The sequence below is a fragment of the Falco rusticolus genome, chromosome 2, assembly GCF_015220075.1.
Source record: "Falco rusticolus isolate bFalRus1 chromosome 2, bFalRus1.pri, whole genome shotgun sequence".
NCBI lineage: Eukaryota > Metazoa > Chordata > Aves > Falconiformes > Falconidae > Falco > Falco rusticolus.
In genome coordinates this window covers 43139599-43165638 of record NC_051188.1, presented here as the reverse complement: position 1 = coordinate 43165638, position 26040 = coordinate 43139599, and the positions used below count along the sequence as shown (strand labels likewise).

At 35.9% G+C, this 26040-nt stretch overlaps 1 protein-coding gene across 5 annotated transcripts in view; it reads left to right on the top strand.

Annotated features, from left to right (window-relative positions):
• The window catches only part of DACH1 (dachshund family transcription factor 1), a 370263-nt gene that overhangs the window by 320742 nt on the left and 23481 nt on the right, over positions 1-26040 (top strand). For 3 of the 5 annotated variants that reach the window (XM_037377577.1, XM_037377581.1, XM_037377578.1), the window contains 3 exons: positions 8053-8200; positions 12383-12526; positions 12987-13055. In XM_037377577.1, coding sequence (XP_037233474.1) covers positions 8053-8200; positions 12383-12526; positions 12987-13055 — 361 coding nt within the window. Of the gene's footprint in view, positions 1-8052; positions 8201-12382; positions 12527-12986; positions 13056-16933; positions 17001-26040 lie in introns of all 5 variants that reach the window. The other 2 variants (XM_037377580.1, XM_037377579.1) reach the window with 1 other exon arrangement.

Below are 26040 nucleotides of genomic sequence, written 5' to 3'. Positions count from 1 at the left end.
TGGAGCCAAGATTTCAGTGTTTCATGTTAGAATGAAGATTATTTTGTCCAGGAATTCAGTGATCATGTGTTCCCCAGATGCAACTTTTGCAACAGTATGGTTGCATGTTGCATGCAGAAGCAAAATGATAGCGCAGGAAATAATGCAGCCATATTGTACTCATTCCAAATAAGCCTCATCTGTTTAGCTACTAACTTCTAATGTATTTGTCACAGTATTTTCCCCTGCAGATTCCTGCAAATACATAAAATCAATTGTATTCTATTCAGCAAACTCTGTGACAGAGTAGGGCCAAATCCTGCTTGCTTTACTTTCTTAAGCAATCTCATTAAATTTTATGACACTTCAGAGCTGTTTTATGAAATGCATGTGAACCATTCATTGGTGATGTTTTGAGATCTAGTAATGAAAAAATGCAGTATTGCTATATCTGCCTGGTCTGAAGGAGCATATTTGTGATGGCTTTTTGTGGTTCTGAGACTTAGGAACTTAAATATTTAAATCATAAACCCAGATAATTCTACAACAGCTAGCATTCTTCTAATAGATCTGCTGCAATCTCTAAAGGATGTAATTTTTTTGAAGGAAGAAATACAGTTAGCAAAGTACGTCTGTTTTATCTGTGCATGCATGTACAGGAAAGTTCTTAGTAATTTTTTTGACAAATGTGTGCACTCAGTGTCTCTAGACAGCAACCTAATGAGCAAAGCATTCAGTATCAACAGGTTAGCTAATCTTGTGATTGAACATGAGAGCACTGGACTACTTCAGGATAAATGACCAGGAGTAATTTGCCAAGAACACATTCAGTTTTACAGAAAATATGAATGTGAAATTCAGTCATTAATTTTAAAAAACAAACAACCCTACTCTTACCTGGAGTGAAGAGCTAAAAAAAAAAAAAAAAAAAAAAAAAAAAAAGGCAACACCTTAAAGAAGCCAGAGACTTCTTTATGCCTTCTGTCATTGTGCTTTTGCACTTACTGCTCCTTACCTTGGGGTTCTACTTCACGAGGAATCATCTATCAGGCTAAATAGGTGGGACATAAGTCCTTTTGGATTTTTTCAGTATGTCCTCATGTTGAATTACGTGGTTTCCACAGATCTTTGGGAATCCTTTCATATAACATCAAGGTATTTCCCCTCTCCCTGCCCCTCCCCACCCCTCCACCCCCCAGCCTCCATTTAATCTCTACCAGGGCAACATTATAAAGCTACTTCATAACAGAAAAAGAAAAAAGAAAAAAAGAAAAAAAAAAAGCAGCTAGTTTAATTTTCCCACCTGTGCAGAAAAACTTAAATATTATTTTTAAAACAGTAGCCTATTATGATAACCTACACAATAGTGGCAGTTTCTCTAATCAATGCCATTTAAAATGGTGTCCATTTTTAGCAATTATTGCAATGAGAGCGGGCTACCCCAGCCCCACAAATGAGTTAGATACTGTAGTACTGACACTTCCAGAACAGAGTTTTAGGTATTTAACTACAAATTTGAACTCATTAATGGATTTGCGGAAAGGGGAAAGGCTGTACTATGGTACCTGCTTGCAATATCGTTTGTGATTTTGCTAGGAAATACATAAACACTACCTGCAACCCATGGCTTGTTCAGTACAGGTGTTGAACTCTTGTCGCTGGGTAAATTCCTCTTTGCTTTCCTTTGGTCCAGATCAATTTCATATCCCTTTCAAAGGGGAAGTGGAGCAGTGAGATCCCTCACTGTTCTCTTGCTGGAGCTATGCAGCAATGGAGCAGATCTAACTTTCTAGAAAAGATCACCTGGCCTGCAGTCTGTTCCCCTCCTCCAGCACTAAGGTGCTTTTGAAACAGAAAATAGGAGAGATCTAGCCAAATGGTAGATGAGTGGGTTTGGTAAACGCTGGGTTTTTTTCCTCAGGGTCATGCATGACAAAAATATGGATGTTTCCTTTTCTAGAAAAGGTATATGTCTGCTTGTGAAAGGCAAGTATACATCTTTGATAGGTCATGGAACTGCGGTGCATGCACAATCTACCACATGTGGTAGTGGAGGTTGCCTGGTTTTTAGGGATATGATGGCCATGTGAATACATAGGCAAGCAGCCTCTGGCTACACCAGTGTGCATGAACGTGATGGTAGATATCTGTGCTGTGATCCCCTTGTGCATATTCAGTTGTGTGAGGTGCAGGATCCAGAGGATCTGCATAATATTGACCTTGGGTACCTCCGGAAGAGGCTGTAGAGCCTGTCCTGGTTTAAAATAGGACAGGATTAGGGTACTGTATGGGTACTAGGAGCTCTAATTTTGACCTTTGTCAGGGTAAGGAGGATCGTAAAACTTGCCATGGGGACAGTGTTTTTGGGTATGTGAACCAATATTTCTAAACACTTCTGATATTTGAAAAAATGTGCTAAAAGTCTTTCAGGTGCTGCGGAGCTTACGTTATTGATTTGGTGCCTAACTATACATACTTCCATTTTAGACATCCGAGTCCTCTAAAATTGGCCACTAAACACAAGTGAGTCTGTGTCTTTCACCCATACTGAAGTTAAATGGATAGCCCCTAATCACTAATTTGTAATTTTAGGCAAATGTTAGACAAGCCTATTTGCTATTGCTGTCACCAGGGGCTGGTAGTTAGGTTTATTTCCTTTTGTACATTGTATATATGTTTTTCTTACTTCTCCATAAATACTTTAATTGAAACAAAAATACGTTTAATTAATTGTTAATCTAAAGAGGAGATAGTAACAGTATACAATACTTAGAACAACCAATGTTTTTTTTTTTCTTGCTGGTGACTGCTGAAATGCAAATAATAAATTAACAAAATATAATTAAACAAATACACACATAAAATATAGAAATGAGATTGGGGACATATATTTTTATTCAGATGTATATCTGCACATCTAAAAGGAAGAGAAAATAAATTTCCCCAGAGAGTTTAAATGAAGTGATATGTCTGTTCCCTCCCAATGTATATTTGTTGATTTCTTCCAGATTAAATGCTGGAAGTCTATGTGCAGCTGCAGGGAGGATGAAGGGTGATGGAAGGTGGGTCACAGCAAAATTCTGTGTGGGATGCTAGTGAGAAGGCTAAAGATGTTTCTGTACCCCTTGCCTAAGTTCACCTTTCTGAGTCATGGTCCTATTATGCTAAAGTATGTTACAGCCACAGCCTTTCATGATACTGCAATATTCTTGGTTAATAGTAGTGTTCTTTTAAGCTTTTAGAGTATGAATCTTTACTGTTGCTGAGCTGGATTTCCATTAATATCTAAGGGATGAATTAGTTGCACCCTGATAGCTATATCTTTCTATCAAGACTGTATTGTATTGACACAGTCCTGTTGCTAAGTATTTTTAAAGAGATATGTAAAATAAGTTGCAAGTATCCCATTGATATTAATAAAAGAAATGCATGATTACAAACTAAATTCCCCTATGAAAACAAAACAAACTACTGGCTTTATTGCTGTGAGTCTCCTGCACTGTTACCATCTATGACTAAATACACAAGAGAAAAATATTGCAAATGCTGAATAAAGTAAAAATTTCAGTTTTACTTCATGTTATTTGTCTTCTCTAAAATTCAAGAGAATGATTTTATTTTTCAGAGAAAGCATTAAAATGTCATTTATATTTGTGCAATATGCTTTTGCCTGTGACGGAGATACTTAATCTGAGATATTAAAAATGTCTTTCTGGAGTCATCTGTAGAGACAGTCAAGCTGTGTTATCTTACCTTGCTTATGTTATAAGCCAGTAGTCAGTTACAAATAGTAAATATTCAAAATTTAACCTCTAATGTGAACTAAAAATATATATATTAATTTTTTTGGTGAGCCTTTCACTAGAAGTTTTAATGATTAAAGCATTCAAATTATATATAATTTCCTGACTAAAAGAGAAGCAATGTTACTTTGAATTATTTTCACCATGAATATCTAATATTGCAAAAGGAAGCCCGGGAGCTACAAATCTCTGGAAGCTAGGAGGTTTGACTAGGAAAGCTTCACTGTGTGCATGCCTTATTCTTCTAGCTTTTCTTTTACACTCCCTGTGGGTGATTGTTGGAAGCAGGATATGATCTTGTAGGTGCACCATCAGACTAACTTGTAAGGCCATTTTGATGTCACATATAACTGTGTAGGTAATGTTAGGTGGAACACACTAGATGTAGATAGGAAGAGAAAGAGCTTCTATATACCTTCCCCTCCACCTCTTTCAAAATAGGCAACACATTATTTGCATTTTTTAAAAACAGTGATGGGTAATACTGGTGTTAAGGCTGAGCTGGGGTTTGATATATGTTTAATTTCTATAGGGTCAGTAGACTGCCCTGACATGATGGTCCTTTTGGATACATCAGAGAATAGGAATAAACATCAAACTTATATCAACTTAACTTTTTATTTGGAAGATTTCTGAAGTATTTATCAGTGAAAACTATTAAAACAAGTGCATTAAAGTAAACAAACAAAATCAGAATGATCTGTAAATCTCCAGGGAAAAAATGGCCATTCTTGACATTGCATTGGAATGAAAAATGTATTAGCAATGACACGGAGGGGAAGAATGGCATGCCATGTTTAAAGCCTGGCTCCAGATAGAGCCATACTGTATTAAAAACAAATCTGGAACCTGAGCATGTTCACTACAATTATCATTATCCAGCCTCCATAACATCTGACCTTCCCTAAAGGGAAATATTTTCTTTTTCCTAATGTCCCCTGTTGCACTGTATTTCCCATTGTCATTGGCAGCATATTGATTTAATATCAAGTTAGAGGATTAGCCATAGCAAATACAAGTTGGACATACTGTATTTTGTATAATCTTTTACAGCTGATCCACTGGGAGAATTAATAGAATTTCATGCAACTCTGAAATTGGCATTCCTGTTCCAAGGGGCACTGATGATTTTTGAAAGCTCTACTTTTCAGTTGTTTTTCTCACCCCCTTCTGCATTGAATATTTCCAGTATTTTTGCATTAGAGCTGTCATTGGCAGCAACAGCACTTTTGATATGCATCAGTTTGGCTCTAGTGAAGATCTTTTTTCACATTGGACGCCTACTGATGTGCACTGATTTAACATCTAAAAACGAAACTTAATTTTGTGTAGCTTGTAAGTAGTCCCTAGTGGGTCTTGGCTCCAAAAAGTTAATATTTTTCAGACATAATCAGCAGCAATAGGTAATGTATTACTGTTAGCTATGTTACCAAGTGTAAAAAAAGGAAAGGTTGGGGGAGGAAGTGTGGTGCAGAAATTCAATGGAAAATGTAATATGCTTTTAGCAGCTTCATACTTTGCAGCAATTCTTAATATAAAATTACACACATCAATGTTACACACTAGCATTATTTTAAAGAACACCAAAATATTGTGTTTTGTCAGCCAAGGACAATAATAGTTTAATAGTAATTTATTTTAAACTGCTACTGATAATACAACCAATCAACACATTAAGTGGTGCCAACATTGGCATCTTGCTAAATAATCTCTAGGCTTTGCACTGAGAGTACATCTTTCAAAGATAAGTCAACAAGAGCAATCAGAGCAGAAAATTAGAATTTGGTATCTTAGAATTAAAATACAGCTAAACTAAAGTTTTAATTGGGGTGATCTAAAAGGGCACTTGATGTAATGATCTCTTTCATTTGTTACTAATTGTTTGTTCTTGATGAAGAAGAAACATGTACATGAATGTAGTTGAATTGAGTAAAGATGGCAGTTGCTTTAACAGCTCGATTTTATTGTTAAACAAGATGGATTGTAAGAATTTGGGAGGAGAGTGTTTGCAGCTTTAAACTTACTTGACAATACACTTTTCATCAACAAATACTTTTCATGTAATTTCACTTGATCTGGTTTATTAATGATTTGGATGAGTCACATGTTCCAGTAAGTGATGAATTGGAGGAGATTAAAATATTCTGGAGTTTAAGTGTGAGCCAGAAGCAGGTATTGATAAACAACTCCTACTTCAGTTTCTTACTATTTCAAATGCATCCCATATAGAAGACATAGTTTATGATGGTTGTAAATGTAGGAGAATATGGTGGGGGAACAGAATTCAGGTGGATATTAACTTTTTTTAAAAATAGATTGGAAAGTCTTTAGAAATATTTCAAATTTTGTTTTACTTTACATATGTCTGTAGAGTTTTATGTTTAGCTTTATGTGGTTTTCTTTAGTAGTCATACAGGTGTAACATTCAACACAAAATAGCATTGTGTTTTAGCTATTTTAGAATAGCATTTGATTCTCTTAAAGAAAACTGCTAAAACTTTAAACATGTTTCTAAGTACATTTGTTGTGTTACCATTGTTAGATATTTTAAAATGTGGTTCTATACTTATGTAGTGTCTATCGTTTTGGTGACCGTCTGGGCCTTGCAGTCGGAAGGTGTTGTGTTCTTTCAGCTCCTGTGGACTTTAATAGATTAAAGTGTAATATAGAGCTGCAAAGCATTAAGCTCTGAATGAGACAACACTTGAGGCAACAATTTAGTTAAGAATGAAGATGAGGAGTACTGAAAATAACAGACTCTGAAAAGAGACTTAAATGAAGAGTTTGAAGGACACAAATTTCAAAGCAGGCATTGACATTGGGAAGACTAGTCTGATAAATGTGCGGAGTAACACTCATGAAAATTATTTTTTTCCATTTCTCAAGTATCATCATGCTGACTTCTTTTTCCATTCCTTTTTGGAGATATTTCAAACAATTTTAGTGAAAAAACATGCAACCTAGAATCCAATTTAGGAAGCATGCCTGAGGGTGAGGAGGCTTACTTGGGTGTTGGGGGACGTGATTTCATGTCTGTAGAGTGGCTGTTCTGAAACTGAATCTTGAGTGTGAACCTTTTATCTTAGCTGAATGCCTCCCTAGTAGGGCTATTGCAGAGTACTTGTCGGTTTCTTTTGCTGGCATTGTTTTGCTTTATATCAATAATTAAATCTATGTTGAGTGAAATTACCTCAACAGTTAAGTTATGAGGAGACTTGCCTAGGATACAGAAGAGTTAAGTTTATATCTATAGTGGTTCATATACACATATCCATGCTTAATTATCTACTGTATTATGATAGCTTCAAAAGCAGAGATTCAGCTGTATGCCTAAGAGCCTGATGGCCAGGCTTGTGCAAAATGGAAAAGGAAATATTTCCTCTCTCCATGTTAATTTATTTCAATTCTGTTTCTCCTCCTCTTTTTCATACCCTATCAGTGTCCTAACTGTCTGTTATTAGCTGTGTTGGGATCTTTGTGTTTCCTTGCAAAAAAGGAGGAATTGTGAAGTTGAAATTCTCATGTTTAGAATAGGCTGAATTATTCCTTCCTGATACGATAACAAAAAACGGCAGAGTTTATTTCAACCATCCCAGGTCAAGAAATTGAGAGATGATTGTGTTATGTTCTCTGCTGTGAGATAACAATTGTACAAGGTCAGATAATGGACTTTTAAAAATTGATGTATCTTCCTGTTTTGTGACTGTCCTCTGCTCAGCATCCCAATAACCCTGTCTTCCTTGGCAACTCTATGGAACGTGAAAATATTTGAAAATAATAATAACAATAAGGAGAAAATGGCAAGCATTTGAAAGAGCCTTTCTCCCTTGGTAATTTCCATTGGCTTGAGTTGTGCTAGAGACTAAATTTGCTATTCTGTGGATGATGCAGTTGTGAGACTGCCAGTTCATTTTCAATGGGACAGATTTTTGTTTTGATCACAGACAAGTGCCTGATGTAGGCTTGTCTCTATCTCTTACAAAGATCAAACCTATCCCTGTAACTTTTTCACATGAATTATATGCACAGTCAATGGTGAGTTTGTGTTTTCTGGGAAAACTTGTCTCCCAGCATTTTACAGATTTTCTCCCACCTGTTAAAATTCATTCCAGTAAAAATCTGCTGTTGATAACTGGGAGTCTTTGACCCAGTAACAGGGTTATTTCATTTGTAAAATCTCATGACTAATCAAGCAAAAATAACAGAAGTTAGTTATTATGTCAGCTGTTCTAACATTCTTCAAACATTATTGAACTTTATCTTTGAACAGGGTCTACTAAAGGTTGCTATAGACAATGCCAGAGCTCAAGAGAAACAGGTCCAACTGGAAAAGACAGAACTGAAGATGGAGCTCTTCAGGGAACGAGAACTGAGGGAAACACTTGAAAAACAATTGGCTGTGGAGCAGAAGAACAGAGGTATCTTAATTAAGCAAGACAAACAACTTGTGAATTATTTCCTTAGAAAACCAAATTTTTTATCAAACACCTTGATCAAAGCTTTTCCCCCTTACCTCATGTTATGTCCAGGCTGACAGCAATGCAGGAAGTTCTACAACCTGCCTGATCCTGCATAGGATCTGCATGAGATTTAGAACAAGGACCTTCCTTTTTCTCAACATATTACTTACTACATTAGTAATACACAACACAATTATAATTACTGTAGCTGCTGTTACAGACTTTGGCAGGTTGTGATTGTTATGAATAAGGATAGCTACCTAATACAGACAGAATTTGTAGCAAATCTAAGAATCTGCAAGGTTTTAGGAACCTTTGTGTCTTTTCTTTTGTGGTAGGGTCATATATTGCATATTTAGGCAAACTGTATGTAATAAATAGAAAGATAATAGTAATATATAAACTCTTTATAATGCATAGTAGATCAAAAACATGTTTATAGAAGGAATAGTTAAGGTTCTTCTCCATAAGGCAGTAGCATGAGCATTTCAAGTATCAGCATCAGCCCACTGTAAAGTATATACATGTCAGTAAAGGTAAGACAGTTTACAGTGATTTGCATTAACTATTGCATTATGAGCATGTTCTCATCTTTCTTTATGGGTCTATTTTTCTGTATATGTATGTCTTGCCCATTAATAGTGTCTAATTACTTTGCAAGGGACAGTTAACCTCTGGGGCTCACCTGCCGTTTAACAGAGACCATGACAAGTCAGATATGTATTTTTGCAGGGCTAGACTTATAACTCTCTTCTTGTCCAGTTTAATTTTCTTGGAACCAGCTATAACGGAATCCTGAGAACACTTGGATTCACATTCAGTAGCATTATATTTTTAACTAATGTGCTAGAAGTAAGGACACAATGTAATCCTGTTTCATGCCTTGACCCATCAAAGGGTAGGACTGTCACATCATTAATTTCTCTTTTGTAACTTTTGAGAATACATTTTTAAAGACTATTGCTATTAACAATTATCGCAGCTGTGCAATGAATCATTCCTTTGTCCACAGCTGGCCTATTTAGCTCAGTACAATTGCACTGCTTACACTTTTAGTTTTGTAAAAGAGCTCAGGTATTTTTCACATCCTTCAACCTTTGTGTCTCGCAACTGCTCAAATATATATTCCTTTTTAGATTTAGTCAATCACACGCACAATAGAAAAGGTTGGGGGGACCTATCTGACCTTACTTGAGTTTTGCCATGTAAAAGCTAAGCACCTCCTTTAAGTTAGTATAAGTTCCTTTCTGGTCAATAAAGAAAGGGGTTTGTACCTCCTGTTCTCAGACAGGTGAGTGGCATCAATTACACCGTGAAGACTTCTTTCTCTTCTCTTTAACTCCAGACAGAATATAGGTGACTAGACTGGACTAGACACATATGTTTTGAGCAGTTAAAATGAATTTCATTCAAAGTTATATATCAGGAAAGATCATGGGATAGTCCCTTATTTTGTTCAGGGTACTGAAGTAATTGCTAATGTTATTTTCAGCATGGTGCATTACCTGCTCTTTTATATGCATCCCTCTAATGATGAGATTGCACTGGTAAAAGAGTCAGACCAAAGAGGAATGCATTTGAACAGTTAATGGTGGTATGCAGCAATGTGAATATAATGAGGATGACTGTCTTTGCTAGTGGATACTTCTAGAAAGAAAAGTAATTGATTATTCTTTGAAATTAACAGATCCAAGTAGGAGAGAAAAAGTAAGGCCAGATTGTAATTATTGTGAGAATTTATTTTTCAACTAAAGGAGAAAAATACATAGGAGGCTTTACCTGCTATTAGTTTTCCATATAGCAAGTGTCACGTCTTAAAGAAAATTTCAGATTTGTTAACAGAAGCATGAACAAGATGGGAGAAGTGTACCATATCCCTATTCAGTTAAGAGATACAATATGAAAAAAACTGAACTACACGTAAAAGCTACAGCATAGAAACACAAGCCACTGTGTTGCATACAGGTGAAAACACATTAGGTGAATGGGATCTTCAGATGAGGCAATATCTGTCTTTTGCTCATTGCGTTAACACAAGTGGCTACATCTGAATATTTTTGCCATTTTTTTAACATTAAATTCACTGCTTCTACTGCATGTTCTACAGAGCTGCTTATTTACTGTACTATTTCCTTCCTTCTTTGTAAATATTCCAATTAGTGATTCCAAAGGCTGTAGGATGTGTCTCATCAACTGGTGAAAGTAGGATAATATCTCTTCTGTGAGCAGCTACACAGTAAGGGCTTGCTAATTCTGGCTCTGACTGCTGTAGTCACATCTACAATGTGTCAGCCATGATGACATTTTAATTCAGAAAGCAACATATGTTTCCTTCTCATTTATTGCAATCACTTTCAAAGTACTTATAATGAAAACATTAAAACCGTGCAATGATTCAAAATGTATTTAGTTTAGCCTTTGTATAGATACTAGATGTTCTTTGATAGTGTAAGCTAATTAGCCTGTAAAGTAGTTGGTACTATACAAAATGAGAAAGAACCAAAATTCCAAAGTCTAGGATGTAAATTATGTAGCTATTCTGACTACAGAGTATGTGCTTATATTCATTTTGTGTCTGAACAGTTCTGTATAGCAACACAAAATATCCAAGGTTGCCCAAAAAGTGGTTATTCTTAGCATATCAATTAAATATTGCATTTTGTGAAAGACAGCACCATCACAGACTACTGGAAATGGAGACTATGAACGGGTAAAAGTATATTTTTACCTTTTCCAGTGTTTATCCCTTGACATGTATGAGAGGCTACTTTGGAGTGAGATACAGGGCTAGATCTTGGCAGTCAAACCTAGTATCACCTAGTATCTGGTTTTGGTAAGGAGAATTATTTTCATGTGTGCAAAGAATTCTTTAGTGAGTAGTTTAGTAGGTCATTTTTTAGTTAATGTCAAAATGACAGACTCTCCAGGAAAGGGTTATCCAGGAAGATCTTATGAAAAATAAGCTTCTTACATGCACATCCCTGAAAACTCTAAATGTGCTATGTAGGAGGGGTTGGGGTGTGCTGGGGGAGGTAATGATATGGTCTACAACTTTGCATGATTTCTTTAGAGGGTCACTTTGGCTTTTATTGAGTAGACAAATTGGGTCACATTATCCTTTCCCATCAGGAACATAACCTGTGATATGTTCCTTCTGTTAGGGATCATGCAAGTCTTACCTTTGTGGTTGTAAGTCACTAGTAACATAGGAAATAAAATTGTGGTGAAGTTTCATCCTGACCTTGCAGTCCTTTTCCTAGTAAAACTTGAAATTAAGAGATACAAGGAAAACATTTTTCTAAATTAGGGCATTCTAATGCTTAATTTTAAAATACTCCTTCCTTTCCTAATATTTTTCCTCACACTTGACAAAGCAAAGTAATACTTACTTGGTGGGGGCATCCAGCACTGTAAAAGATTCGCTATGAGTTCTTCAGGGTTAGTTGGCTGATGGGACAGGAGCTGACAGAGAGCAAGAAAGAGTAAAGGGAAGGACAAAGGGAAACGTGGATAAGGAATAAAATGGGGAACAGACCGAGCACCAAGAGGTCAGATAGCTTGCAGGAAGCAGCAGCTTGCAGGGGAGTTAGAAAACTCCAGACCTTTCCTTAAGGGATGAGAACCACAGCTGGGTGGGGGCTGAGCTCTGGGCACCCAAGCAGCCAGATCTCCTTCTTGTGGGAGAGAAGCTGCAGGCAGGCAGGCAGGTGAGAACTTCGTTGCTGTGTGCATACTAACTGTGTCCTATGGGCAATAACAAAATGGTAGACTAAATCCCAGAAAACCACCTCACATCCAGAGACAGAGGCTTATCTACATTAGATAATGTAAAAAGTACATTTCGCTGCTGGTACCAAGGTTTTCTGATTTGGGCATTCACAAATTCTCTTCTGCTTATATGTAAAAATTATGCTTTAGCTGAATATCACCTACTGTTTTCAATATCATATTACAGGACCGTACCTTTTAGAATATCCCAGTGTGATTCCAGCGAATTTCAAGTAATTTAAATTGGTATTGTCTAGTTAATCAATTTGTATGAACTCTCACAGTTCTAGCGTTTCTCAGGACTCTAAATAGGTAAACATGTAACCAAGTTTAAGATCCAAATCTGAGAACACTAATTTTCTTTTTTCCTAGCAATAATTCAGAAAAGGCTAAAGAAGGAAAAGAAGGCAAAGAGGAAATTGCAGGAAGCACTTGAATTTGAGACTAAACGACGGGAGCAAGCAGAGCAGACACTGAAACAGGCAGCTTCAACAGACAGTCTCAGGGTCCTAAATGGTGAGAAGCCAGATTTTCCCTCTGTGTCATTAACTTTCAATTTAAGTACCAAAAGAAGCTTGTTATATTGAAAATTTATAACATGATGGAAGGGGAAAAAAAAAGAAAATCCCTTTCCTTCATTCAAGTGGTGCCTCTATTGTTTTGTTACGTTATATAGTATATGCAAATAAACTCACTGAAGAGAATGTTCAAACTAGGACATTTTTATATTATTAGCTTGAGAAGTCAATTTTTTTTTCTTCTTCTTTTTCTCCTCCCCCTTTATGCTTGAAAAATCTATTGCTCATTAATCTTCCTAGTCTAACAAAAAATTGTCCTGGCCTCCAGTCATTGTTCAACATTAAAAAAAATGACAAAGGTTGATTGTATTGTAATTCAGCATTGGAGTAACAGGTTGTAAAAAGGGCTATAAGAATCAAATGAAATATGTGTCAGTGATACCTTTCTGTGTTTTTAGACTCCCTGACCCCAGAGATAGAAGCTGACCGCAGCGGGGGCAGAACAGATGCTGAAAGGACAATACAAGGTAGGAATTTGCAAAAGGCTATAAATCTAGATCTTGCTATATGAGTTTTTCCTCAGCTTTAGACTGCTATTCAAGCATGTAGCCTACCATCTGGGCCACATCAAAACAAGTTCAAACAAGGTCAAGTTCATCTTGCTTGTTTATAAGAGAGAATACATTCTGTGCTCGTAGATTTTCTTTAAATTAATAGGTCATTTCTGTTTATACAGTGCAATTAAAAAAAGAATTAATTTAAAACAATATTGGGTTGAATCTCAGACATGCTGAATGCAGTTTTTGTGAATATGTATGATTACATTTGAGATAACAATGTTTTTAAAGGTATATTTGAAACATTTTGAGCCTTTTAACTATAAAAATAGCTAAATCTAATTGATGACATTCAAGGCCTGATGAGAATTTCATAGCTAATATTCGGTGGCAGTTACTGAAAGGTGTGTTTCAATAACCTACTCTGAGCATTAGCTATAAATAAACTGTTTATTCCTTTCTTGGATTTTTCATTTACCATTTCCCATTATTTACATTTTAATAAAACAAATCTGTCAAGTAAATTTATACATGAAATACTAAAGAAAGCCATATTTCTTTCTCTGTTAATCTAAATGTATATATATTGCAAACACCAAGATATTAGTAAAGAGCAAATTTTTAAGATAGTATTTATGTTATAACATCTTCTCTAATCAACAGGGTAAATGTACTTACATGAATTCTAAACAATAAAAATATTGTGTATTTGAAGGTGCATTTTTCAGAGGCAAGCCTAAAATTATTAGCTCCAGTAATCACTCTCAATTGCCTTTATTTTGCATTTTGAAGTCAATCATCTTAACAGTATCATTTGACATCTTCTGTGTGTTACATAATCACATTTTCTAACTCCTAAAGAGTTGTTACTGGTGTGCCACAAGGAGGCTGTAACAACAGAATAAAGAGTCAACAAGCTTTTAATGGATTGAGCATATAAAAAAATACAAAAGAGGCAATAAATTCTTATGAAATACAAGCACATGTATATAAACAAAAAATGTTTAGATTTAAAGCAAGTTATGTCTGCAAAGTCAATGACTCAGAAGTTGGAATATGCCAGATTAAATGTTGCCTGAGAAGTGGGTACATGTTATCAGGTTTGTTGTTCCAGAATCCTGCTTTCCTTCCCTTAAAATATATGCCTTATTCAAAGCACCATTTGACATAATTAGTTTAGTAAGAATCCAGTCATTATGTCATTTTGTTTTAATCCAGTCATTTTGTTATTTTGTTTGGTGCAAAGACAGACTTCTAATTTCTTGGGAGGCCATTCTGTTCACTCTAGTCATTGCAGTGCCTGAGCTTCTGAGCGTTCCCACAATTCCAACTTGAAAGCTGGGAAATAGTCACAGACAAATTAAGATGATAAATTGCTTAACTTTCAAGTATCAAGGACCTAATTTTTCAGGATACCTTGCATTTTTGGCAAATGTGTTCAGTGTATTCAAATTACTGTTCTGTTGAATTCAGTTTTGCTTATTGGCTGAGATACCAAGCTGGATATTTATAATATGAACAACTCATAATTACTGAGTATTTTGGAAGTATGTATTCTAAAGGACCCAAACTACATAGGAACAGCACTTTAGCTTTTTAACCATGATTATCTGTTCTTTTCCAGCTATCTTGCCTACTTATGCTGATTTCATATATTTGCATTTCTGCAATGAATGAAATCAAGGACTTAAAGGCACCATTCTCAGTAATGATGACCTATCCTTGATTCTTCTGTCCAGGGTGGTGCAGGTTAAAAAAAAAAAATAAATCCACAGATGATCATTTAATTGAAGACTGGACAGTGGTGTATTCTGATCGTGACAGTGGATCATGTTGCAAAGGCAACCTTAATTCTGACATTTCGTGTCTCTACTTTGCAGTCTTAACATGTAATTAAACCAGGTTTTTTTTAAGGAAAATGAAAAAAGAAGCAGGAAGTAGACTTGTAATTTCTTACAGTTTAATATACTCAGTTTAATTGTCATACAAGAGTTCAGAACCTTTAGATGTAGCACAATATGTAACCCTACAACACAAACGTAACTGTAGGATCTTATTGTTGTGGATCAACTAACATAGGGTGGCAGGTTTATGAAATAGTTCAAGAAATAGTTATTAGCAGATGAGTAATGCTAAGTGTCAGGACCCTTTGTGTTCACTTCCAATGCTGGAAAGAAGATTCCTTTTCACCATAAACTCCCTTTTCTGTGTCCCCCCTATACATATCTGTGACACTGTCTCAGTTCCTCCTAGTTTCTTCCTTCTCACTCCAATTCCAGCTTTTGTCAATGGTTGATCTCCCCCATTCTTTGTTCTACATTACATTGTGTTTCTTTTTTCCTAACTTCACATTCTTGCACTATTCTCATCTGAACCCACTTTCATGCCACCCTGATTATTTCTTTATTTACAAGCTCTTTCTCTCTCAGTGACCCCCAGGCCCTTGTCTCTGTCTGACCCTTCCTGTTGTCTCCTCCTCTTGTCCAGTCTGCACTGATACTCCCTGTTATCAGTCATTCCTATTTGGTACCACATCTCTGTCTGTACTCTGTGCTCCCTGCCCCGCCTCCCCATCAAACTCACATTCCCTACTGCTTTCAGTACAGATTCTGAATCTTCTTCTGCACCTGCCTGGATGTCAGGGAGGGAAGCACTGAGAGCACTCTGTTCTTACTTCAGTATTTAGCTTGGCAATTGTTTGCAGGAATGAGGAGAAAGAGTTACAGGGAAAGAACTGCTTCGTTCCTGCAGTGCTGGTATAAAGCATGCTTAGTACAGATGGGGTCCTTGGAGAATTGGCTGCAAAACTCTACAAAAGCTCTCCAGTGGGTGAAACTGGGATTTTTCCAACATTTTTCTGAATTTTCATATAAAATAAAGACCATGCCTTTCCAATTTTGCAAAATTTCAGTTATGTCCTTACATTTTATCTGTAAATGATGTTTAGTATCCTCTAGTATGCACTACAGAAGAATTATTACATAAAATATACAATACATTCCATAAAGAATATAATACTATCTCTTTCATGTTTCAGGTTCTGGGGAAAAATACTGCCTAGGGAAATACTTACGACTTTCTTATTCCTCTCAAAAATATATCTTTATCTTAGTACCAAAGCATGTCTGGGGTAATAGTTTTTTTATCCACAAACATTAATTTTTTTTCAACTTACTGTGTTAATCATGCTATACAGTTCTATAACTAAGCAAACAAATGTAGGAAAGCTGCAGCATTCTGTGGGGGAAGTGAAATAATTGAAATACCAAGTGCATTTTCAGCGTTTAAGAAAATATTACATAAAGAAATCATAATTTTAAAAAAAATTGTATCTAAAATTTATGATAAGGGAATACTTGTCAACTTGAAGTTATATTTAATGTTGATATTTTTAGCTATTACTTTTGCGAGTAAGGAATAGGACTAATTTAAGCATAAAAGACAATTACATTTATAAATAAGGGGGCTATGTTCTGTTTTTCATCATAAAGCACTCATTCAGATTCTCTTTTAGTTTATGTAAAGTCTTGTAAAATGGAAGCAATAATAAAAAATTGAAATATGAGATTAGAAAAAGAAGCAATACGGGTTATTTTAGGGTTGGGTTTGTTTTTTTCTTAAATACTGGGTAGATAACAGTTTACTGGAATATCCATAACATGCTAATATATAATCATAATAAATAACCCAATTATGGGCATCAAATATAGTTACATATTTTTTAACAGATACAAAAAGATACTAAGTTATTAGGAACTGGTGTAGACACTGGTTTTAAATGTTTTCTTTCTTGCTTCTGTTTAAAATAATAATAAAGCAGATTATCCTCTTCTCCATACATATTGTAGGTTCACTAGATGCCTATGCCTAGCTCCCAATCCGGTTTCCCAAGACCCCCTCATCCCACACAAAAAGGTACCATACAAAGATAATGTTTGACTTTTATATACTGTTTTGTTACCAGACCTCTTACTAAGCACTAGAACAATGGCATTTACTACTGCGCTTACTTTCTTATTTCCGTTGGCTTTTTCTTCTCCATCTGGTTACTTAACATGAATTTGTTTTCCTGCATTATTGATTTTTCTTTTCCTCTAAATGCCACATTCCCAATTTTCTGTCTCCTAGTAGTTTCCCTCCCAAGTCCTGTACGTTCATCTTCATTCCATTTAATCACCACTTCCTTTATACATTATCTAAACTCTTCTTAAAACGTTCTGCTTCTGCACTCTCTTCCTTACTGACCATTCTTTTCATATGGTGTCCCTCTCATGTCTTCCTTTTCCCAAATTGCTCTCAAATTGTTTTGTGCTTTTCTCCCAAAGCTAATCTGATAAGAACAGGAAGCTTAACCAAATTTACTCTCTCAGGCTACTATTTTATTTGTCGTCTCCATTTCTTTCCTATTTTCTAGCAATCACCTCAGCCTGTACCTTTTCTACTTCCTTCCAATTAATTTCCAATTTCTACATGCCATCATTCCAGCTGCTTCTGATCCAGCTTCATAATTTTCTGCTTAAAGTCTTCTCACCTTGTTCAGTTCCCATGAATTCTCAAGCCTGTCTTTTTTCTTTTTTTTCCACAAATATCTGTCTTCCAAGAGTCACTTTGCACTTTGCATGTCCTCAAAGTTTTCCTGCACTACTCTACTCTCTCCGTCAGTTTTTCCTTAACTATGCGTTCTCCTCTAGCACAAATTTTGTTCCTTTTGTCCATCAGTCAAAATTTCATACCTCAGTTCCTTGTTCTGCTGCAAATACTTTTTTCCTCCTTCTAGCACATTATCAGCCTTTCTCCAAATGAGCCCATTATTTACTCTCCCTGTTCCTTAGCTTTCTAAGCCCTTTCCCATCAACTGTTTTTTCTTGCCTTTTTCTACTTCTCCACCTCTTCTGTAGGCTCCTATTAACACAGTTAAGTGTAATGCTAAATGGCTTCAGACTACGCTTTCCTGATATAGGAAAAAGAGCCACTCAGCTACCATTCACATATAAACTTCCAGGGCCATCTGTCTTCTTCCCTCCCAGAAAGGAGAAGGCAGGCAATGGAGATGTTGAACAGATCCAGGAATAGAGAAAGAAAGCAACTGCAGCTCAACACACTGACTGTAGAGTCCTGCATGAAGTTACCTGTAAGGCCTTTGAAGGCTACTGAGGATTAGTGGGAAATAAATTATGATTTTTCTTTGCCCATACCAGGAACCTAGTGTGTGCATTTTGCTGCCTAAGTAGTAGGGGAAAGCTGCCATGCAGCTGCCCTCCATATTAACAAAAATTGCTTAGATACAGTGTCAGTCATGTGCCTGAAAACCTAACCTGAATTGTTTTCTGTGGTGGTTTGAAACTTGTTTAAACTATTTTTCAACAAGCAAACTCAGTGTAATAATCTCAGCAGATTATAGTCCTTGATTCTTTCTTGCTGTATTTGTGTTTGAAAGATACCTATCTGAAAGAATTCCACACTGAAAAGGAACTTTTGGTGGTTCTGTGAAGCTTGTGCACACAGTTCCATTTCTGATGTATAAATCTTGGACAAAAGCATGGGAAAACGTGTGATGATATTTCTTATGAGATCAAAAACTTTATTGGAAAAGGCCATTATCAAGGTTGTAAAGTCAAGCATTCAAAAATTAGGAAATGGTAGAATTACGGTTGTCTTCCAACCTTTGTTCAACCGTTTTTGTGTATGCATCACGATATAATCTTTAATTATATGATTAGATAGTGTGTTTTTCACAGTACCCTGTCTCATTCAGCACAGGGGACAAGGATGTAGTTGAATAAATGCATATCTATCCAATATTTTCTTTATCTTCGGTGTGCAATGTGTGTTCTCATGCCTTATATAATGCCTGGTTTATATATAATACTTTCATCATTAGACATCATGCTTTACAGAAGAGGTGTGAATGATTATCTCAATTTCTTTCATATGTTAAATCTTAATTTTGGCATTTCCTGACAGCTGAGTGTTTTGCTTCACCATTTGAATAATGTCCTAGGTAACCATTTCCTAGGGTTTTCTTTTTAATGAGTAAACTACAAAGTCTGAAGTTTCTCTATGGAGATGACATCTCACTACCTTATGGACTTGCATCTCTAGTTTCACAGTGATAAAGGAACTGATAAAGTGCAATACCTTATCATGAGCGGTGTGGTCTAAGGATTGACCATTTTGCCATGGAGGTCTCACAGATACTTGTTGAGATAAATAAAGACAATCTTGGGATGCATTTCATCCTCTTGGGCACAGAATCTTCCTTTCATTTTTCTTTCAACCTGTAGCACTTCTAACAGTGTCTCCATCAAGCTTTCTTGTTCTTGTTTCTTTCTCATCTCTGGCCTTTGTATCAGTCCTAATATCCATTTCCAAGTTTTGTGATCTCTTTCTTGCCTTTTTTTGTCTCATCTTTCAATTTAAGTTTCTATTTATATCCATTCATAATTCCAGCCTCCAATTTTAACTTCTTACACTAATATCCTTATTAATGTGATCACGATGTCTCCAGATATCGGCTTGTAATACTCTATCCATATGCTGCCTATCCAGTTACTTGTCAAGACTCCTCCCTTTAAGAGACTTCAGATGACTTTACCTGACTTTCCTGCCTTATCTGTGTTCTGTCTGCCATCTTTCCTTCTACTTTCAACCACTGGGTCCTGTTCTTGTCTAGTCAGTCTGAATCACTCAGTTCCCCAACTTCATTCTCAGATACTGGCAGCCAACCATTTCCTATTACTAGCTGCCTTTCACAGTGTCTTCCAGTGCCCTGGGTTCTGTGTTTCTATCTATGTTTAACCAGTCTCAGTCACTCCACCTAGTCACATTTTCTGTCTTTTTTTCTAATTCCAACTGCATCAGACTTCTTGTTATAATTTCTCTAAATCTGAAGTTTTATGAGTTTATTTTTGCAGACTTAGAGAAAAATGCTGTTAACTGCTGATCACAGATAGGACACATTTTCCAGTGCAAGACCACTCTCAAATTAAGTAATGATTTTTTAAACAGAGTTTTCAATATCCTCAAATGACAATGCATCTGTTTCTTTTCTGGGGAACAACAGTTCTGTTTGCAGCACATTCAACTAAAATGTCTTTTCCTTAGTCCTTCCTTCATTTATTTTGCTCGTGATATTGACTGTGATGGCCAGCATCAAGTCTGTTTCTTTTAGCCATTGTCCTTCTGTAATGTCCCTTCAATAATTGCATCCTTCTCCCAGGGCTTCTGTCTCCTATCTTTACATTCCTATCTGTTCCACTTTGTGTCCCCCTTCCTCTTAATCAACAGATATTGCATTTGCACCCATAGCTCCTCAAAGATGAGGTCATCCATCTGTATAATGCCATATAAACTGATGTTCATATATATGCTACAGTATTAATTGATGAAATACGAGAAAAGAAAAGCACCTGACTCTTTATATATTTTACCAAGTTTTTTCTTGCCTTTTTTCTCATTAAAACATCTTATAAATGTTAAATTTATATATATATATAAACTTGTAAATTCTGCATTTTTGTTCAGTTGATGCTAGCTTATCTGTTATTCCATTTCTGTTGCTGCTTAGTAAGTACTATAGATTTGTTACTCATTTATTATTGCATGGGACTTCTAGCAGAAAGATGCTTGGGTTTAGTATAGAGACAGGATTTTCAAATGGATTTATCAGGTCATTTTCAGAATGAAAATACATTTTCACTTTCCCATGTGACATTCCTTCTTCTCTGCTGACCCATTTCAACACATTTTCAGCTTCCCTTGTATCGTTGGTTTCCCATTTTGCTTCCACCTCTGTTTCAACCTGACACCCCACCCAGCCCCCACCCCCCCACCCCCACCCCCCGCCAAATATTACTTCTGAATATCCCAAATCTTTCTTATTGTGCCACCTCTTCAACATGCGAGGTGATGTGTGTGTATGACCTGGAGCTGTGTGTCTGCTGGTTGACCAGGTGGCTGGCTAGGAGATGCATGCATTCTGAGGGATCAGTGACAAGCTAGGAGATACACAATTTCTGCTGGACATCTTGTTGCTGCCTCTTGGCAGCTGGGCAAATCAAACAGTACATGATGCTTCTCAGCAGCTGATGGGCCAAACAAACGGTTTTTCAAGCTGCAAGAGACCCACGGCCCACCTGTTGTGTGGGCCTGCTATAAAGGTTGAACATTTCAGCAGGGAAAAGAAGTCAGGAGCTGGAAACAAAGCTGTCAGAAGCCTGGAAGGCAAAGGGATTTTTTTTTTTTCTAGATATATTGAATAACTGCCCAAGGAAACATCTGCTACTTAGTTAGGCTGTTTATGGAAACAAACAGCTGACTATTCTAGACCTGTAGTAATATAAAAAGGTTCTGTGAAGCAGCAATTAAAACACAGTGGACTGGTTTCTTTTGGAGATGAACTTTTCTGTAATTTTTAGGCCACTTAGCCTGTTATTCCATTAGGCCAGATTTTATTTTTTTTTAAGAACCTAATAACTTCCATTTAATTTGTCAAAAAAAGTCTTTTTTTCATCTTAGGAGTCAACAGACAGTAAGAAGGTCTGTCTATGGAAAATACCATGTTTTGTAAGAGTGTGACTTTCAGCAATCTGACAGATAAATTTTGCATTTTTCTTTGTACCTATCTGATTATCAGGTTTCTTCTTAAGTTTTCCATTCTTAAGTTTCTGAAATTCAGTGACAACTGGTTTCAGTCTCAACAGTTTTGGCTAACTGCAAGCATAAGACAGGACCATCCCAGTAATGTGACTGCCCTACTTAGGGTTATTCTAGCACCGCTAGGTAAGAGTAGTGATCTAAGCTACCAGAAAAGTATGAAAAAGACAACAGAATGGAGCAAAGCTGTTGTAGTCATCCACTAGGGAGTGATATCTGTTTTCTGCTTATTGATCCTTTTCTGCATGCCAGAGTTTGTCAAAGAAATTGATGCATTGGTGAAAATGTATGCACATGCACTGTTCAATTTTAGAAGCTAAAGGATAGTGTGTTTTCTGCATTGCTTTTCTCTTTTGTCTTTCTTATGCTAAAAAAGAAAAATTTAGATGTAGTCATGATGTTAAAGGGCAGAAACTGTTAGAAGTTTAGTGTCTAACCCTCAGTGGCATTTAGTGGAGCTGCTTTACTGACTCCCTTTGTTTAATACACCTGATTCCATTTTATTTTTGTTCAGTCTTGCTAAAATATTTGCTGGTTAAACATTGTTCCTTTGCAGTAACACATAATTAATAACACTTTGTTTTCTTTCTGATTAGTGCCTTAAACTTCAGCTGCTTTTTGACTGCAGTGTGTAACGCCTTGTATTAATGTCAGGGTCGTGCACTTATTATTCATCTGTACAGTGCTATGCACTTCAATGAAATTATATACATAATAATAAATAACAACATTAATCTGTGTGCACCACCTTGAATTTCATTACTGTTGCAGAAGGTATATCTCGGAAAATAGGTTCTCTAATTTTTATACGTTTTAGAAAGTGCTGGGCTCTCTCCCTGTACACTAATTCAAATAGTTTATTTTATTTGCCCTAAGAAGAATAAGCCTTACTAACTTAACCAGTTCATAAGTTTTAAAGAAATTTGCTTTTTTGATGTTTTTGGCTTGGCAGACAATCCAGTATAGTTCAGATTTTAAACCTAGATTGCACATTAGACATTTATGACATCTCTTGCTAGTTTGTCTGTCTTTTACTCTTGAAATCTGTATACTCAATGAGGAAACATACAATAAAGATTTATTTTGTTTCACATTTCCTTTACCATGAATAAATACTGAAATTATCTTACAATCCATGGAAACCAAACAGTAATAAGTGTGTTCCCAGGCTCCCTGCCCAGGAATCCAGCACTCTGGCAGGTTTTCAATCCAATCTAATCAATTAAAGACAACATTGATTAACTTAAACAGAAGGTGTTATTGATTGCAGGCAGTAACCTATAAATAGATGATTGTTTCATACCGTACATAGGTCATTGTTAGCTACACCTTTACATTTTAAATGTAGATTTAACATAATCCTGTTATCTATCACCCCAAAAGCAAAGGGAGGACACAGAATTAATAAACAGTTACATATATGTTGTGAAGTATTCTATAGAGCCCTTTCTTTCAACACTTAACGCTCTCACATAAACTTTTCCACATTTTCTTTGAAATTGCTATCTATTGCAATTTACATCTCATTTTATAGCTGTATATATAAGAAGCTTCTGGAAATCAAATATGTTCATGGCTTTTCTACTGAGATAAATGATTAATCAATCAGAGGCTTTCTTCCAACATGGTACTTCAGTGTACTTTTAAAGCAACAATGTGTAAAATTAATGACTAAGCCTGAACAGAGTCAAGTGGGAAAACTCAGGACAATAAGAGTATTAAATAAAACACATTGTGCACCAAAGAGGCTATTAAGACTTTATATAGAAATGTTTTGTCTTGTTTCATTTTTGTTCATCTCTTATTCCCTCCTTTCTCCATGTTCATATTATTCAAAGAGGGAAGGACTGAATGGATTAATTCTTACCTAACAGACTTCTGAGATCACCCCAGTTGTCTTGCTTCCTGGGAAAGACGGGCACTGCAAGCCATCATCCTACTTATTTACGTTTCCCATAAGGACTCTGTTCTCTTTGTCTTCTCCCTCAGAAGGTAACTGAAACCTGAACAGGCTGGTAAAACACGCATTTTTAGCATAGTCTCCTCAGTTAAAAAAGATGATCACTTTTTCGCTCCTAATGGAAGAACTAAAAGACTTTATTTTTTTAAACCAGAATGAGAAAAAAATATTAAAACAACAGAAATATTTTCCTATAGCCTATCGCGAAACAGATAGAAACAAAGTGGATTTCTAGTTCATTCACAACTGAACCGTAATCCTGTGCCTCTCTAGGTTGGTTGGGGAGCTAGATCTGCTGACTGTAAGCTGTTTATCAGTGTTTGCCTCTACACTTTGTAGGGAGCTGTCCCTTTTTCTCTTTCTGTTTGTTTTGGTTTTTTTCTTCAGCCACATTTACTACTTGTTAGACAAATGCTGGAAAGTGGCATCATGTCAGCTGTAATGTGTGTCATAAAGGAGATTGTTTCTTGGCTTTTGGGTTTTAAACTACTATAGAGATTAAAAAATGCCTGGTGACTGTGTATCATCTCCTTGTAAAGGAACTCCATCTGTGAATATTAGTGTTGCATTCTTCTATGAAATTAAGACTACACCATCAACAGACCTCAAAATATTTAATGGTTTAAGATTTTTCTAATAGTTGCACTTCCCTTGTTGTGACTTGTCTTGTGAAGCATGAGGAAGACAACTCTTATGCCAAAATAACAGTAATAATTTTCAGTTCTGCTGAAGGTACTGTGTCTTAGAGAGCTACTAGTACAAACTCGTAGCTGGTGAGTTAATTTATTCACTTAGCACACATAGGAGGAAGTCTGTTAGACAAGGGGATCCATGTCTCCTTCCTGAAAGGTACTACAGCTTGGATAGGTCAAAGAAACATCAAATCCAGATTAGATTTCAAATATTGAATTTCAAGTTAAATCAAATTTAAAATATTTAATGTGAACAGTGGCCATCTTGTTCCCTTTTTGATTGTCAGACAATGCCTGCATCAAAGAAGAAAAGAAAATTTCTTAGGAAGCCATATAAGCTAATCTACCAAGGAAGGTCATCATCAGTTCCCCATCTCATCCCTGCATGTCTGAAACTCTGAAAAGAGATTTTCAAAAAGTTAAGATACTCTTACCTTAACATTAATTCTTACACTATATAAAAAGTATTTGGTTGTCCACAGGTAGATGAGTAGTACCATTAGATGCTGTAGGGTATCCGAGGCATCTACACAGAGCTAATTATGCGTGTGAAAGATCCAGGCCTTTCTGGAGCAGTAGCTGGAAGCCATGCGGGATATGGAAGACTGACTCAAACCATATCAGGTGTTTAATCAAGCCCTTTTTGCTGATATGGAATGCCTTTGAATATGTTACAATCTTGACTTGGGTTATATGAAATGGATATTTATAGCTTATTATATATCTTGGATAAAAAAATAAATTTATTACTATGTTAATACCAAAGGGAAGGCCTGTACCACTCTTCTAACATTTATAGTGGAAACACACAAACATTCATGGGATAATTTCTCTAGATCTTGCTCTCCTGTTATCTGTGGACTGGCTTGTATTTTGCATAGCATTTGACTGAGATATGAAAATGTGAGATGTGGAAAAACAGTTGCAGTTTGTTTTGGGGTTTTTTTGGGGTTGGGTTTTTTTTAAGAAGCCCAAACTCACTGACTTTCAAAAAGATCTGCTATTTTTTTTACCATATGTGACTCAGATAACAGCCCTTTGGCCAAATAGAGAGGTGGCCCTGGGTATGCCAGCCCAGAGCTCTGTTAATATGCCTTAGAATGTTCTTGTACTTTTTCTGTTCTTTGAAAAATCTTTGAATTCTAGCTCTACCTTCAATATTAAAATCTTTCCATAGCTGCTTCCTTTTTTTTTTCAGTTTTAAAAAAAATCAGTTTCACCATGAAACTTGCAAGAGTAATACTATGAAGAAATAGCTAAAGAAGTAAAGTTGGTCTTTAGAAGACATTCAACAGAATTAACTTAGGAGTGTGTAATTATTTTCAATTGCTGGTAAATATGTATATCAAAACAGAAAATAAAATCAAGGCATCAAGATGAAGGAAATCATGTATGTGCATAATAGTTCTGAGAAACTGTTTTAAGGGCAGATTATTCGTGAGAAAACACAAGTTTTGTAAATATACCAAAATTAGGTGGTCCAAAAATAATCTCTTAAATTGAAGAAAATTATTTAACTTCAGAGGATATTCAATCTATTATAATGTTTCTGCATGAAGGTCAGTTTTAGTAAACATATATTTATTTACTGATTTATTTAACTGATTCCAGTTCGTAGCCTTGTGGTCTGTCTCAGATAAATTGTTTT